The following is a 17,500-nucleotide window of genomic DNA, read 5'->3' as shown; positions in this document are numbered from 1 at the left end:
CATGCCAAAAACTCTACTTTATATAAATTTATTTTCTGAAGCAACTCATTTCTGCAAAACCAAAACCAAACATCTATACGCACTTTTGAGCTTACTGCCATTCACAGAAAGGACAAAAGAAATAATTATTTTCTGTACGTGAACATCGTAGGCTATTATCAGGACTTCGGGCAAAGGAAATTGACCACTCTTAGGGAAAAGGTAATAAATCCTCAAGTATATATCCTTCTTGGCGGTCCTGAAAATACAGCAGTATGATTGTGTCATACGTAAGGGGTCTCAGGATACATAAACTAAATATTTACCACCCTTTAGGTGATTCCTTTCAGATAGCTTTAAGATAACCTTGTCGTACATCAAGCGAGCTGGCTGGCATGTTAAAAGAAACGCAAGTTTCATCCTTCAGCATGTCGTGTGCATTACAACCAGTTTTCATCACATTTAAGATATAATTTCAGATTTCCTTTGTCATTAATTTCTTCTGTATGATGCTACCTTGTGCAGCCCTACCAGTGAATTATGGAATGGGTTTCTGTGTCGAGCTGATAATTCTTAGTAAATTAGCTTGCATCTACTACTAACCATTTCAAGCCCGATGTATGGGTTTTCTAGAATACCTTCTTATATATCAGGCGCATCTTTGAGATATCTTGGCACAGGATGTTTTAGACCCTCAGGTAATTTTGGGTCATGTAATGAAGTACAAGAACTTATTGATTAGGGCAATTAACTCATGAGCTTTTTCAATTTCCTCAGCAATCGTTGTTGATATCCGAACACCTTTCCTTGGCTTAGCTAAAGAGTTACGGAAGCAGCCCCGCCGACTCGTCTCTCTCTCTCTCTCTCTCTCAAACTTAAGAATGGAAGAGTGCACTACGATATGGCTTTTCACGTTTTGAATTACCGACAATATTTTTTCCCTATTCAGTATCTCTTCTATAGGCATCGTGTATGTTTTTATTTATTACCATGAGAGTGGGGTGGTGGTGGGCCAGTTTTGATTATAAGATATTGCAAATGTGGGGCCATGACCATCCTCTGTTAGCATGGTATGGTAATGCGCATTGTCTATTAACAAGACCGATGGCTTAGGAAGCGATTGTAAAAGTAGCGATGCCAGCCATCGGAGGAACAATTGGCCATTCATCTCCTCATGGTAGTAGTCACTGGGTTGGTTTTTGCGGCGAAACAAAGAAAGAATTCTTAACAAATCCTTTCACAGAATGCTATAATTGTCAATTTGCTAAAAGAATTTTAAAGTCATTCAATCATGTCCCCCCTGTTCATGTAGTATGTTAAAAGGAACCCTTGACGAGATTGTCACTCACCTTTACAGAGAAATTCTTAGCCCATTGGCAACCTTCTCTACATTATATGCAGCGAACAGTCGTAATGCAAATGCAATGCGGCATTCATGATGACAACACCGCAACATGTTTGCCATAGCTGATAAAGTTGGATGGAGGTATATTTGCAGCGATGGGTGACTTCAGACGTTTGAGCATATCGGACGACAAAATAAACGTACCTGAAAACCAGTAAAGTACTACCCTTCTATTTTTGTGTCGGTCCACTCGTCTGTATGTAAAAACTGTAAAGGAACCAAGTGGTTATAATAATCTTTCAAAACAATGAAATACAGATAAACTAACGTATACACTAATTTGGGTATGTACACTCTTCCATTCACAAATTTGAGACAGAGAGAAACGAGTGGGCGGGGCTTCTTGCTTGACTCTAGCTAAGCCAAGGACAGGTGTTCGGATATCTACAACAAATGTTGAGGAAATTGAAAAATTCCAAGAGTAAATTGCCTTAATCAATAAATTCTAGTACTTTATTACATTGCCCACAATTACCGGAGGGTTTAAACCATGCTGTGGCAAAATATCAAGAAGAAACGACTGATACATAAGAAGATATTCAATAAAAACCCTCGCGACATCGGGCTTGAAATGGTTAGTTGTGTACGTTTTTCTTCTTACTTTTGACCACTGCTAATGACAGGTTTTCAGCAGTTGACATTAAAGTAATAAATGTATCCAAGCGTTTTTACATCCCTAACGTTGCGGAGTGATTCGCTGCAAATTTGGTTAATATTGAGTGAAAACTGCTAGATGAGTCTAGCTTAAATACTACAAGCGGATTTTCTCTCCAAGTGTATAAATATACCCGGGACCTTCTCACGTGGGTTACATGCAGATGAGGCATCTCGATGAGATATGTATATTAGAATTTGTATTCCTGGAGTGATCCAGCTTAGTTTTTACTTGACAAAACATTCTCAACTGCGTCTGCACTTCATCTATTAGGTATTTATCAGAAGTCCCTAAAGCAGTTGTTGCCTAAGAAACAGTCCCACAAAAAAAAAAGAAAAAAAAACCTGTTTCAAATCCATGTAGACTTAAAATCAGAATTAACCGAGCTTTCTTTTGTGACCTTCATTAAATCTGATTACCAAACTAACTTTGTTAAAACTGATAATCAGATTGGCGATTTTTCAAGTTACATAGATGGTTTCTGCAGTTTTCTCCCATTAGTACGTCTGCCGCCATCAGCCTTAAAAGGTGCACAAAGGACTCTAAATGCTCCTTGATGGTATATATAGAGTATAACTGAGTATAATTCAATAGTAATGATTTTTTTAAATTCATAAATATCATGTAATGCAAAATTGTATGCTACTCTGCTGCATAGCAACAATCATAATTCATAATAAAAATCGAACATTTGCATCCCACCTCTGGGATGGTCATTCAGTTGTATTACCACGTAAAAAAAGAGCTTGATATATTCATTTATCAACAAGTGTGCCTTCGATTGATGCGATGATGGATTGCGGTACTCAGATAGCATTAACCCTTGTTTTTGTTGCCTGCTAATTAAGAAACTCGGCATACATTACTCAGTCAGTGTATATCGTCGAGATTTCTTAATTCTTCTTGACCTTTGCTGAACATTAAAGGTCATCTGTAGTCAACAGAGATGCCCAAACAGAGTATTTAATATACACCTTTACAGTTGAAAATTTGTTATATATCTGAACGATATATAACATTTTCTCTTTGAGAATACGTATGTTAAACTTAGGTATCTTATGAACATAGTATGCGTTTAGAAATTGCCTAAGTACATAACACACATCCGTTATTTCTTGCAATAAATAGAAGTAAGTCAAATTAACTTTCATGTGACATATTTCAAACGTTTTACGTATAAATAAAAGCCAGCATAATATGGTAGAATTTTCAAAGCCCGGGTAATATTGAAAGACCCATCTTGGACACATTTTTCAACCATGATTAACTCGACGATCCACATGCACCCAGACAGATATCATACATCTCAGAAGTTGGCATCCAGTCTTTAATGATTCCGAAGAGAAACGCTTTTGTTCTCCCGAGCATGCAAACAAGCCCCCCAACCCTTAGGCTTTAATTCAAGGTGGCGTTACATTTAGTATCTGACAGACATTATCACGTTACAGCGTTTATAGATGCGGGCATACCTCATCCAGAAAATAACATTGACTCTGGTAGAGGTATTGCATCATGAAGGTTTGCAGTCGCAATTTTGTGACCCAGCCTCGTAACACTAAACAGGTTATTTATTGAAAGAGGAGCTTTTGTCATCTAGTCTTCTAACACTATAAGCATTTTCTATTGCAAAGAGTAAGAATGTCGGTCATGGACTTAAGAACAGTCCAGTAAAATGTTTTATTAAAAAAAAAAATTAGCTATTAGATGCCATTTAATGAAACTGTAAGTATATCTGCGTGAATGTTTCGTTACATTGTTAAAATTACCGATCAGTATTTCAGAAATGAGAATACATATTTTGGTGAGGGAGGTAAATGCTGAAAGTAATTTTGTATATATATATATATATATATATATATATATATATATATATATATATATTTGTGTGTACGTATGTATGTATATAATACTTTAGATTGTATATATATAATCATTAATAGATAATAGATATATAATATTAGTATAATATATGTAGATAGTACAAAGTCTCATGTTTCTATAATACATTAAAAGAATTTTTTCATTCACTTTTCTGCACACAGGAAAAGGTTCAGATTGTATATTAGCGAGGATTAGATTGTATATTAGCTAACAACCTTCTCTTGCTCTCATAAAGAGGTGTTTTGAATCTCAAATTTTTGATCAGTCATTAGATGTAAGTTATAACTGTAACACGTATTAAATACATTACCGTATTGCTTTTCAATGGATATATTAGTTAGTTGTGCGAAACTGGTGATGAGCGTATCTAATAATTGGTAATGGATACTACAAGGTACATGAGAGAGAGAGAGAGAGAGAGTTTCACAGTACAGTTAATAGGGATTTTTAAATTGGTTCCATTTCCAATAAATATTACATTAATTAAACCTCCTTTGCCCTCGCCGCACCATATGTGATTGTTAACACTTCCGTGGATCGTTTGCAAATGGCAGTGATAATTTAGCAGTGCATATCACTGTACGTTAAGTTAATCAACCTTTTCCTTGTACTGGAGATTTATAGTTTTGTTCTTGTCTCGAAATCGCATTACGCCCAGACATTCCCTTTTTTCATGTCAGTGGGAGTTCGATCCCCACCTGCTGGCAAATCGCCACGACGTCGTGGGGCCTTTTGTAAAGTTTCCAAGAGGGAAATCTTCTTAGCCATGTCTTGTCCTGTTTGCTCTCGGTCTTGTGGGCTGGATCCTTCAGACAAGCAAAAAGTCCTCTTGGCTTCTCTTGCTTCTTCTCTTCTTCTTCTTCTTCTTCTTCCTCCTCTCTCTCATTCGCCTTCTCGTTCCCTTCCTCCTCTTCTTTTTTCTCATCATCTCTTCCCATGCTTCTTCTTTCCTCTCTTTTTCTTCTCCCTTCTTCTCTTTCCCTCTTCTTAACTCTCCTTTCATTCTCCTCTCCCATTCTTTTTCTTTTTTCCCTTCCCTTCTTCCTCCCTTCTTTCATTCTCCTGCTCCATTCTTTCTCCCTCTTCTCCTCTCTCTTTCATTCTTTTCCTTTTTCCCTTCCTTACTTCCTTCTTCTCTTTCATCTCTTCGTTTCTTCCTCTTCTTCTTTTATTTCTTCTCCCTTCTTCTCTTCCCTCTTCTTACTTTCTTTCATTCTCCTCTCCATTCTTTTCTTCCCTCTTCTTCCTCTCTCTTTCATTCTCCTTTTCTTCCTACTTCTTCCTCTCTCTTTCATTGTCCTCTCCATTCTTTTTTTCCCTCTTCTTCCTCTCTCTTTCATTTTCCTTTTCTTCCTACTTCTTCCTCTCTTACATTTTCCTCTCCATTCTTTTCTCTCTCTGTTTACTCTCTTTCATTCTTCTCTCCATTCTTTTCTTCACTCTTCTTTTTCTTTTTTCATTTTCCTCTCCCATTTCTTCCCTCTCTCTGACTTTCATTTTCTTCTCTCCTCTTTTCTCCTCTCTTCATTCTCGCTTTCATTTTCCTTCCCTTTATTTTTCTTCCCTCTTCCTCCTTTCTTTCATTCCCCTTTCCACATATTCTTCCCTCTTCTTCCCACTCTTTCATTCACCTCTCCCTTCTTTTCTTTTCCTCTTCTTCCCCTCTTTCATTCACCTCTCCCTTCTTTTCTTCCCTCTTCCTCCTCTCTTTCATTCCCCTTTCCTCCTTTTCTTCCCTCTTCTTTTCCCTCTCTCATTCACCTCTCCCTGCTTTTCTTTACTCTTCTTCCCACTCTTTCATTCCCATATCCCTTCTTTTCTTCCATCTTCTGCTAGTCCTCCTCTTCTTCGTCTCTTCCCTCGACACCTTCCTCTTTTACGGTGTCAGTAACCTTGGTATTTGTGACACCAGGTACTTTACACCAAATTATTGTCTCTAAATACCTCCTCCCATCCTTATCCTTCTTCCTACGTCATTTCTTCTTCATGGTAGAACGATTTCTTGGCCGTTGACACAATTTCCCTCCATTCTCTCCACAATTATGCTATTCCAGGAAAGAAATTTTTTTCTATCATTATCATACAATCTAGAGCTTAATTTGTAAACAGGGAACGCCAGTGGCGGGTAGCAGGATGGCCTCTGAAATATTTTGAAATGGAAGAGTGGTTTGTATGATGATGAGTTATGTGGTAAAACGAGAAGACGGGAATAAGGAAAATGTCGAAATCGGAGTCTGTCAGGTGTATGAAGTCAAAGTATTTCGTCACTGGTAAAACATGGGAAGTTACGTTATTCGGCTCAGTGTTTTTCTCTTGGTAAGTTGGCTGTTTTTGTCAGTAAAGAGATTATTGGAATATTGAAAAAAAATCTGTTATTACACAAGTTTCTCTCTCTCTCTACTGGATAGTTTTCTGCATTACCAGTATTGCTTGCGTTATATATAAAAGGATGACCAGTTAAAAACAAAAGAGTTACTGCCATATTGCTGCCATATTCCTACTTCAACAGCTGAGTGCAGAATGAACCTCAACACCCCCCCCCCCCCCCCCCCCCCCCACCCCCCCCCCCCCCCCGCGTATAGTTTTTTTTTTTTTTTTTTTTTTTTTTTTTTTTGTTTTTTTTTTTTTTTTTTTTTTTTTTCTTTTTGTAACTGCATTCTCGTTCTCGTAATGTCTTTTATGTTGTTGAGATCATCCTGGTTTCCTCGCTTCACTTATTCTCGGGCTCACCTTCTCTTTGGCCCTACCATTACCTGGTATTTTTACTCACACGTGTATGCGATTCGTCCACTTCCATTCTTTCGCTATCTACTCGTACACTGACTTCATTTTTTTATGCGTGGCTTCCAAGTGCCTTCATTACTTTACACTTCCCAACATCATCTTCCAGCCACCTCCTCTCAGAAACACTCGAAATCTCTTAGAATTTCTTAAGATTTCCTTAACATCACAATATACTATCATCAACAAAAACCAGTGACTCCACATTCCTTTCATTATTGCATTTTATTGCTCTATCTATGAAATATTTAAAAACGTGGCGATATTACTTGTCCCTGTCCATAAGATTCACGCACGCATGCCCCAGACCAGTATGTAAGTCTTGCGTCTACATATTGCATCACATGCTTTGCTTTCATCGTAAGACTTTTTATTAGTTTTCAGCTGTTTGACGCGTGCATGTTCCATCATAAGCTTCCACTGGATCTATGTATGATACACACATATTTCCCCTTTTCGCTTACTCTGGGAGTAACCCTACAAGTTACTTTGTTGTTGGTGTTGGTGATGTTTTCGTTCTTGTTGTGGGGTAGGAAAGGTCTATGGTTAAAATCCTAAAAAAGGTCTGAAAAAGGGGTTTCACCTTGAGTTAAAGATGCAGGAGTTTTAGGATGGAATCTTTTTTATTCATTTATGGGAATGAAAATGTAAACAATAAATAAGGTGTATGTTAAACAGTGCAGAAAAATTACTTCTAATGAAATATAGCGTATTTATTTTCATTTCCGTTGGTGAATCAAGGATCTATATATGACTGTAGATTTTAACATGGTTTAATTTACTTTAAGATAGGAATATAATGCTTACAACTTATGCTTGAGGGGAAAATCTTGCATGCGTCCCGAGTAAGCTGGAGGTCGGCTGCTTCATTAGTGACAGCTGATCCACGTACTTTTCTTGTCTAAACCGACACGGCTCTTCTCCTGCCAGTCCTCCAGTTAACTCTTACTATTTCCATCCATCAAAATCATCGTTTAATTGATACAGCTGATATGTGGGGGGTTCTTGATTAGTTTTTTTTTTAATCGTAACTCGATGATTGTTGCAACTCATGTTGTAATTAATTATAGTCTTTCTGTTTTTTATTGAATACCTGCAGCAATTTCTAAGTTGAATTCAGGTTACATGAATATGCAAAAACCCTTTATGTATCGTAAAAGCCCTATTAGATCATTTTTCCCAACCCGGTAGTCTTATCATTAGTGTTATCATTATTATTACGGGTTCGTGTCCTCTCTCTCTCTCTCTCTCTCTCTCTCTCTCTCTCTCTCTCTCTCTCCACACCAAAATTAGTGTTACGTAAAAGGTGAGGAATAATATCTCACTATTCACTCTGTTACCCCTTTCCTCCCTTCGCCTTTCTTCTATTGGTCCATTTTATTTTATTGTATGTTATATATCTATTTATTTATTTGCCATTGATCGCAACTGTTTACTTGCGATGAATTTCATATTATTATTCCTGTTATTCATTCGTTCTCGGATTTCGAATTGCTATTGGTTTTCAGTTATTTCCACTTTTTTTCCTCTGCTTCCTTATTGTTGATCCTTTCAAGAATTATAGTTATTTATCATATTCCCTTCCAGTGATCGGTCTACTGCTGTCTCTCCTTTTTTTCTTATGTTGCTCATCCGTCTTGATTATTTCCCATTTTTTCTTTCCTTTTTTAGGTTGTGTTATTGCTGACCTCTTCATTAAGTTTCTCATTTTTAATTGTCGGTCCATTTATTTAGTAACTGGTTTTTTCTTATTTCTTCATCATTGTTTTATTGATTTGATATATTCTTCTTACCTGTTGTTGGTTCTCAAGCTTCTCATTCTGATATATTTTTCAATGTTCGTGTTTTCTGGCCTTTTTTTCTTTAACCTTTCTCTGGTTTCTAATGAGCTATTCTTTCCTCGTGTTATTTAAAGTTTGTATTTTACTTCTTTCGCCTTATGTTCTTTTGATCTCACATTATTTATTATATATATATATGATATATATATTGTATATATATATATATATATATATATATATATATATATATATTTATGCAATTTTATGGTGTTTTTATTCTATACCTTTTTCACTTTCCGCTTGTGTCACTCTTAGCAATATTTCTCTTTTCGTATTTGCTCTTTGTAATATTGCTTTTCTTATTTGGTTATAATTTTCTATCACAACTCCACCACTGCCTTTATTTTTATTTCAACCACCTTTATCATTCCTTCTTTTTTCACGCCTGTTACTTCTTTCTTTTAATCATTCTTCCGGAGGCACTTCCCCTTGATATTGATTTGGTGTGTCTTCAACTTTTATAGATTTTTTCTAGCGTCCTCCACTTTTCTATTGTTCAAGTTTCTCTCTCTCTCTCTCTCTCTCTCTCTCTCTCTCTCTCTCTCTCTGTGACTCCTTCTGTCCCTTTGTATATAATCGACTTCTTTTTGTTTAGCTCTGCCTCTCTGCTCGACGATCGATCGATATCCGGAACCTCTTTGGTTTGTTTCCCTCGTTTTCAGTGTTGAACGTGAATGGAAACGGCAGCTTTCTGAACGATGGAGTTTTTCATTAGTGCATTTTGTAACTGCCTCGTCCACCTTAAAGGCATTTCAATTGAGGTGTTATACTGCTGGGTGTTGAATTTGACTTCTATAGATTTGATTCCATTGATATGTAATTGATTTTGTGTGTGCTATGCTGATGTTCTCTCTCTCTCTCTCTCTCTCTATGTGTGTGCGTGTGTGTGGCTTGGCTGTACTCACGTCCGTGTCGCCTCGAGTTTGATCCCTCAACGAGGAAGGAACGATACGAACGCTGTCGTATTAATCCCATTGTGCATCCGTTGGCTGATTAGGAATATCACCTGGGCGTTAGCCAACTGTTGTGGGTGGCACCTTGGTAGAAAGAGGCAAGAGAAAAATTAGTTACGGAAGTGTGTGATCAGTGATTTGTCCAAATGAATACCATTTTATAATTTGAATCTGGAGGACCTTATTAAAAGAAAGGAAAAAAACCACTTCTACCGCCTGGGGAGACCATTCACCACGAGTCTCCAGAGTACGGACCACCACAAAACATTTATAAATCAATATAACTATTTCCTTTCGTGATTTTCCAGCAGCTTGGTCGGACACATGACAGGTGCCGTTCACGTTATACGCGCTCCATCGCTCCCAATAATCTTGCACAAATCTTTCTGTTTACTAGTGACGAATGCAAACTCCAGTTGCTAGAATTGTTTAGAAAGACGCAGATTGAATTCATACCTTTAGAAATGGCGCAGGCTCATTTTGAATGGTTTTTTTCTTGCTTAACTAAAGGGTTGCATTTTCTCGCTTCGTGCCCCAGAATTTGTCGATTTCTCATTTCGGATAGAACTTTGTCAAAATTTAAGTGAGTCAAGTGAACTTGGAAAAAGCTATGATATCTTGCATTTTTCATCTGCAGTTAATGATTTTGTCAAAATATTTGCCTATATTTGAAATTTATAATTATTTTTTTTACTGTAAGCGCAGCGTTTTTCCATTAGTTCGCAGAAATGTGTAAAATAGCCGATGACTAGTGTACTGAAAGCTTTGGAGAACGATGCATTACAACATCGTCAAGTCGTAGGGTATTAAGGATGACAGTGCGCCTCACATGGTGCACTGTATGTATTACTAAAGGCGGTTTGTAGCATCCCTTTGGCTCCCAACTGCACTCATATTTTAGCCTTTTGCTTTATCCCGATTGATGCTTTCTTTCTTTCATCTCGCTGTCCAACTTCTCTCTCTCTCTCTCTCTCTCTCTCTCTATTTTCTTAAGTGCTGAAAGGCTGAAAGTGGCCCAGGTTTGCCTTTATAGCCAACATTTCGTGACTCCGGAACATCCATCAGCCATTGCTCCCATGAACTGGCAACCCAGTTATCGGTATTAGAGCAAGAGTTTAACACCTGTGGTAACTTCACTTTGTTATGTAACAGTATACTATAATGTATTTTCGATAATAATGAACCAGGTATCAAGTATTTTAAGTTCTCCGTGTGTTAGCAATTTCGTTTGCTATGTTAATTCGGGCTTGAGGCTTTTAGAGGCAGTTCAGTGTATCATTTTTCATTTAGAACTTTAGGAAGCCTCTGTTTACTTTTCAGTTTCTGTGGACTATTAAACAATGTCATCATTTCATTAACGTTCGTGAATAACCGAAGGTTAATCGTGTTATTATTGGTCGATCCTAAGTGACTTTCCTGACATCCTTGTAGCCAGACTCAAAGTAAAAGACCTTTGTTTCCAGTCTTCTTTTTTGCAGAAGTAGTGTCTGTCACTTCTTCCCTCCTTGGATTGATAAGACCCTCCCACCCCCGCCCTCCTATTGCTTTGTCCTCTTCAGTGCCATCCAATCCACTTTGTCATAAACTTGGAAACTTAGGAGTATGAGTCTTTGTCCGTCTTATGATAAATGTTCTGGATGTTATAGATCAGTTACTCATTCATGTTTCTAATTTAGTATATATATATATATATATATATATATATATATATATATTATATTATATATATATATATGAACTGCGTATATGAATGGAATGACATAAATAGATTTACTGTGCTTTCTCTCTCCTAAATACAAAAAATAAGCATGCATCACCAGCTTCGTCCTCTTTGCTACTGTATACCTATATGCAACAGGTTTCTGTAGGTGCTGTAGGTAAGTCGTTTGCCGTCAACTGACCCTTATGAGATTTACATGATATCTAGAACAAGGACCTCTGACCACAAGTGTTTCAGTCTCTCTCTCTCTCTCTCTCTCTCTCTCTCTCTCTCTCTCTCTCTCTCTCTCTCTCTCTCTTTCTTTGTTGCCGCTCATAGCACCTGTCGTAAAAATTCCACCGACTTCCTTCGCCTGCAATTTTTATTACATTTACTTCAGTCGATAATCATCGACCGAAAATGACAAAAGATCTTTATTATTTTATAGGTACCAGTATGTCTCTGAAGTAATACAATGGTGGGGCCAATAAAGCCTTACGATTACGTGCGATGAGAGAGAGAGAGAGAGAGAGAGAGAGAGAGAGAGAGAGAGAGAGAGAGAGAGAGAAGTTGGTTGGGTTACTTGTCCCTTTAGTATTATCATTCTCTCTGTGTAACAAATAGGCTGCTCAATTTTTTCATGCAATCATTTGCCTGATGTCCCGAGGCGATAGGCAGCCCTGGAAAAAAGACGTTTAGCGTTTTGACTTCGTTATGGGTGATCATTGATTCTGTTTTATTGCTCCATAAAAAACTTGGGTCGTAAATGGATTATCTCACGCACGCATCTCGAAACTTCTTTGCATTCGTGGCTGTGCACAAACGCATGCGCATATGATGATACAGGCATACACACAGGCACACCTTATATATATATATATATATATATATATATATATATATATATATATATATATATGAATAACTTGATCACGAAGTATATAAAACGTGATGCTATGTATAAATAAAGGTTTTTTTGCCACGAAGGAAAACATGAAAAAGCGAGATAGCCGAGTACATTCGGTCCTATTCGGACCCTTTACTGAGGCACATTGATTTTACAAAGAACACCATAGTCAAAAGAAGGCTTAATATACAAACTGACACTACCAGATTAGCCATAAGGGCGATTTTCACTCTACAGAGAGGAGGAGTCGCCATAGGCTAGCCACACCTTGAAGGATACCCGCAGTAAACAAGTGATTCTTCCAGAAAACAGTACATTTTGAAAACAACACGGGAGCATATACAATATAAAATTTGTGTAAAAATTCATGATATTAAATTGTATATGCTCCCGTGTTGTTTTCAAAATGTACTGTTTTCTGGAAGAATCACTTGTTTACTGCGGGTATCCTGGTAGTGACAGTTTGTATATTAAGCCTTCTTTTGACTATGGTGTTCTTTGTAAAATCAATGTGCCTCAGTAAAGGGTCCGAATAGGACCGAAAGTACTCGGCTATCTCGCTTTTTCATTTTTTCCTTCGTGGCAAAAAACCTTTATTTATATATATATATATATATATATATATATATATATATATATATATATATATATATATACATACATCGAGCTACAAATGTCCTTTAATATCTAATTCGCTCTACCTCGGAAATTAATTATATTTTCATATATGTTAACCGAAGGGGAATTTTTTAGTCGTGTGGTTTAAAGCGTCACTGTGCGGCCTGAATTTGTTGGGTTGGGTTGACCGGTAATGTGAAATGATCATATATATATATATATATATATATATATATATATATATATATATATATATATATATATATATATGATTTATACCCACGACTCGGCAGACATCAGCATTTGATGTATATAGATGGAAATGCTTGAATAAGGAGATGAATTTTGAATGGAGTGTGGATTAACTGTAATTTGGAGACACTACAGTGCTAATGGGGCGTAATGACGAGAAACTGCAGAAAGTTGGAAGTAAATGTCAACAAAATGAGGGTACAGGGGAATTAGGAATATAGAGCAATGAGTGTTAGTATTGATAAGGAAAGCATTGGAGCTTTCAGGTTTGCTTGCTTATTTGGGATCAAATATGACACGAGGTGGTGGTAAGATGAAGGAAGAGGTGAAACACTGAAGTGTGTCAAAGATTGGGGAAACTTTGAATGTCTATGAACCCCCAACGTGGGAATGTATGATTCTGTATGGACGTGACGTACAAATATGAATATGATTATAAAAAAGTTAAAGCTGTTGAGATAAGTGGTATGCTTAGTACGTTTAGTGTGAGACGTGAGGGTGAGGAATGTGCACATTACGTAGAAAAGGGTTTTAAACGTAAGTATTAGACGTACCTCTAAGAGTACTTTGAGGCTGCTTGTTCATGGGGAAAGAACGGTAGATAATCAGTTTGAAAAAAGAGCGCATATCTCAGAAGTGTTGGGGGGCAGGCTGAGAGAAAGCCCCTGAAATTGTTGTATTGATGGAATAAAAGAAGTCCCGTCATATCTAAGAAGCACAAAAGTGTGTGCAAGATATAGATCAGTGTGTGTGTTTGTTTCATCTTCTGAATAATAATAATAATAATAATAATAATAATAATAATAATAATAATAATAATAATAATAATAATAGATACATCGGTCACGCTACAACTTCCCCCCACGGGACCTTTTGCTGTTTTACCATAACCAGAAAACTATATTTCAGCATTAATACCGACGTACATAAAAAATAACCAATAATAATAAAGAGCAGTGGGCGTTCTCTAGCGAAGCGTCGACGTTACTTATTCAGAGAATTCTTTCCAGTGCATAATAGTAGCCAGAGTTGTGCCTATTGCAATACAGAAGCCAATTACTGGGTTAACATTCGAGCTTCAATTCAGGAGAGCCAGACCCCGAATAGAATCCATGGGTCGATGGCTCCCATGACAAAGCAAATCAAAGGACCCGAAGAGGTACAAGTAATTTTTCGTGTTTGATGGTTTTCTGAACACTGAGGCCACTGGGACGAAGACATTCACTGATTACTATTGATAAAATATGCACGTTATTGTTACTCTTAATGTTATTGATAAAATATTGACGAACACCCACGTCCCGAGTAACCATAGTGAAAAAAACCCACTAGGTAATATTATGAATATAACGCGATGAAAATGTTAACGTAAATTTCACATAATAGTCTTTTTATCCCATGATTAATATTATTATTATCATTGTTTATATTCATGCTGCATTACTACTGTTATGGTTATTGTTACGTATCACTGTTGCCATACGACTCTATCAAAACGTTTTATTTTCTGTGTTATTATAATCATTATTATTGTTATTAGTTTTTTCTATTCACGCTGACTATGCTGAATTTTGGTAGGTTGGTACTTTGACCGTTGGGGATTGGCAACGTTGTCATTCAATCGTAAGGCCTGAATTTCAGCAATTAATTTCAGAGAAGGAAAGAACCAGACTGTTATAACGGTCACCTCCATGACCTTTTATTATTGTTACTTCAGTAAACGAAATATTTGTCAAAGTTTATTTCCTAGACAAAAGTTCTGAGTAAGTCATAGGCTGCGATGATGACAATTAAGTACAATAGCGGTGTGTTATGTCACTGTTGAATGGTAGTGCCCGTTCTCCATAGAAGGTATGGTTGAAAAACAGACAAAATAGATCACTTTTAGTTGATATTACTTTCATTTTCGGTTAGCATATGGCGAACTATGTATTGAAAAGCACCGTTACTCTAAAAGTTTTTCTAAATGGAATAAATGAATCTGAATTCGACTGGTATATGTGTAGGAGCATTATAAGACTCTTTATCTTTCTTGTGGTCAGGTGGATAACGTGATCTCTTCCTGTTACTGCAGATGCGGATTCGAATCTTGCCACACATCAGAATTTCTTTATGTTCTTCCCTTTGGATCTCAGGCTTTGTAGTGACAAACTTATCTAAAAAGTGAGAAGAAGTAGAGAGGTTAAGAAGGCATTGTGGTTATTAGAATTGCATATTCCTCAATCGTATGTCGGAATATAAGGTGCTCAATCGTAGGTCAGAATACAAGGTGCTTAATCACCGGTCAGAATACTAAGTGCTCAATCGTAGGTGAGAATACAAGGTGCTCAATCCCAGTTCAGAACACAAGGTGCTCAATCGTAGGTCAAAATACAAGGCGCTCAATCGTAGGTCATAATACAAGGTGCTCAATCCCGGGTCAGAACACAAGGTGCTCAATCGTAGGTCAGAATACAAGGTGCTCAATCGTAGGTCAGAATACAAGGTGCTCAGTCGTAGGTCAGAATACAAGGTGTTCAATCGCAGGTCAGAATAGAAGGTGCTGAAGATTGTCAGATTGAGAATGTTAACTCTGGACCGCAATTTAATCTGAGATTATATCTCAACAAAACGTCCAACATCGTGAACTCAGAACTCTTTGATTTCCAACGATTTCTAGACACGTTTTATAATAACCTTGTGATCCGAATTTGGAAAAACTCCTTCTGCACCCCAGGTTTAAGAATAAGGTCATTGAATTGTTGGGTTCAGATTTATCAAGCTGAGCCACCAGTAAATTAAGAAGCCGTGAGTTCATTGGTGTTGGGTTTTGCTGTTTACACACACACACACACACACACACACACCTTACATATATATGTATATATATAACTGAATCACTAAAATATGGAACATGATGTATATATAAATGAAGACAAAATCCACAAAGGAAAGAGAAACGATGGAGAACGCATTTTGTGTAAATTATATATATATATATATATATATATATATATATGATATATATATAGTATGTATGTATGTATTATATATATATATATATACATATATATGTAGTATGTATGTAGTATGTATATATATATATGTATGTATACTATATATATATATATATATATATATATATATATATATATATATATAGAATGTACACACACACACACCTACACCTTCCCTGGGTATTGGTATAATTTGTAACTTCCAAAGACCAGCCAGAACAGATTAAATAGGATTTTTGATTGGAAGCGTCTCTGTTTCGCGTGGAAAAAGGGCTCCCAGGACCCTACCTTCGCAAGCGAGTGAGTCAGTTTTTGCGATACAATCAGCATGTTTTTTTTGTTTTTTTTTAAGTGGGGTATTCATGTAAAGATTTGTTTAAGATTAAGTGGTCTTGCGTGTTTGTTTCTTATAGAAGTCGATGTAGATATTATACCTACTATATCGACTTAGAATGTTGTACGCATGGTTTTTTTTTTAATAGCGTGATGAAGGCTGTATTGATTATGCCTCAGGGAATAATCTCATGTGCATAGCACATGTTTTGTGGCTGTTTATTGTATGTGTTTTAGTGACAAATCCCTATTCTCTTTCTTCCATTTTACTTTCCACGATCTCCTAAAAGTTAACTCAAAGTCCAACTGCGAGGGTTTCCTTCTGTTGCATCTGTCAGTTTCCGTTTCAGGGCCGAATGACCTCCTAGGTCCCAGCACTTGGCTTAAATTCTATATTCTATCGATCTATTGAGAGAGAGAGAGAGAGAGAGAGAGGTGGGGAAATGTCGAGTGCTTTTTTTTTTTTTTGGCCAGTGACGATATCATGCACAGTCTATCCTTGCTATCAGCGTAACGACAATATTCACGCGAACCGTTGCGTGATAAGGCAGGACAAAGGAGGGTAAACAAGTATCTTGCTTCTTTGTTTGTCGATCATTGTTATCATAACGTATCCTTTGAAGTATCCCGACTTCGCTTGACTTTTGTACCGCTTGATTATTGTACCGATAGTCGCATACATGGTTCCAGACTGCAGTGTCGTTTTTGCTGAGCTGGCGAGCGGAATCCAAGTCTTGAGTCTTAATTAGATTATATTCGTGTTATTGGTAAGCGTGGCGCTCGTTCAGAGCCAAGAATTTCTTTCTAGATCGTTCGCTCGTATAGCCATTTGTTCGTATGCATTGCATCAGGCTATAAATTCCACTTATTTCTTTAACGTTTCATTTCATGTTGAGGAATATTTTGAATAATTTCTACTTCTTCTAAATATTGTCGTAGAAATTATCAGGAAGTTTCTATCGGAGAGTATAAGATAGACACATGCAAATGCGTTTACGGTAGATTCCACGCACTACAACGCACGGACATAAATGTTACATTTCCTCACGTATAGTTCAGCTATTGTTAAATGTGCTCAGTGCAAAGGCAAAACCTGAGAGCAAGTATTCGTCAAATGTCAAACATGAAGTCAGAGACGCTTTGGAATGTAAACAAAACGAACGCTGTTCTCAGTCATCCTAGACATCCTAGAATAGCACT

At 36.9% G+C, this 17,500-nt stretch overlaps 2 protein-coding genes across 4 annotated transcripts in view; one reads left to right on the top strand and one right to left on the bottom strand.

Annotated features, from left to right (window-relative positions):
• LOC135208296 (histone H3.v1-like) overlaps positions 1 to 4,936 on the bottom strand; it is a 13,701-nt gene extending 8,765 nt beyond the window's left edge. Inside the window, exon 1 of the mRNA XM_064240399.1 lies at positions 4,619 to 4,936. Coding sequence (XP_064096469.1) covers positions 4,619 to 4,936 — 318 coding nt within the window. The remainder of the gene's footprint in view (positions 1 to 4,618) is intronic.
• Positions 1 to 17,500, top strand: part of LOC135208458 (alkaline ceramidase-like) — a 137,141-nt gene that overhangs the window by 95,250 nt on the left and 24,391 nt on the right. The window contains exon 1 of one of the 3 annotated variants that reach the window (XM_064240656.1): positions 16,971 to 17,067. The exons of the other annotated variants lie outside the window; for them this stretch is intronic. The gene's annotated coding sequence lies outside the window, so the exon portion shown is untranslated. Of the gene's footprint in view, positions 1 to 16,970; positions 17,068 to 17,500 lie in introns of those variants that run through there. 3 annotated transcript variants of the gene reach the window in all.

This window comes from Macrobrachium nipponense, chromosome 35 (assembly GCF_015104395.2).
Source record: "Macrobrachium nipponense isolate FS-2020 chromosome 35, ASM1510439v2, whole genome shotgun sequence".
Taxonomy (NCBI): domain Eukaryota; kingdom Metazoa; phylum Arthropoda; class Malacostraca; order Decapoda; family Palaemonidae; genus Macrobrachium; species Macrobrachium nipponense.
Note: the sequence above shows the minus strand (reverse complement) of the source record. Positions and strands in the feature narration are given on the sequence as shown.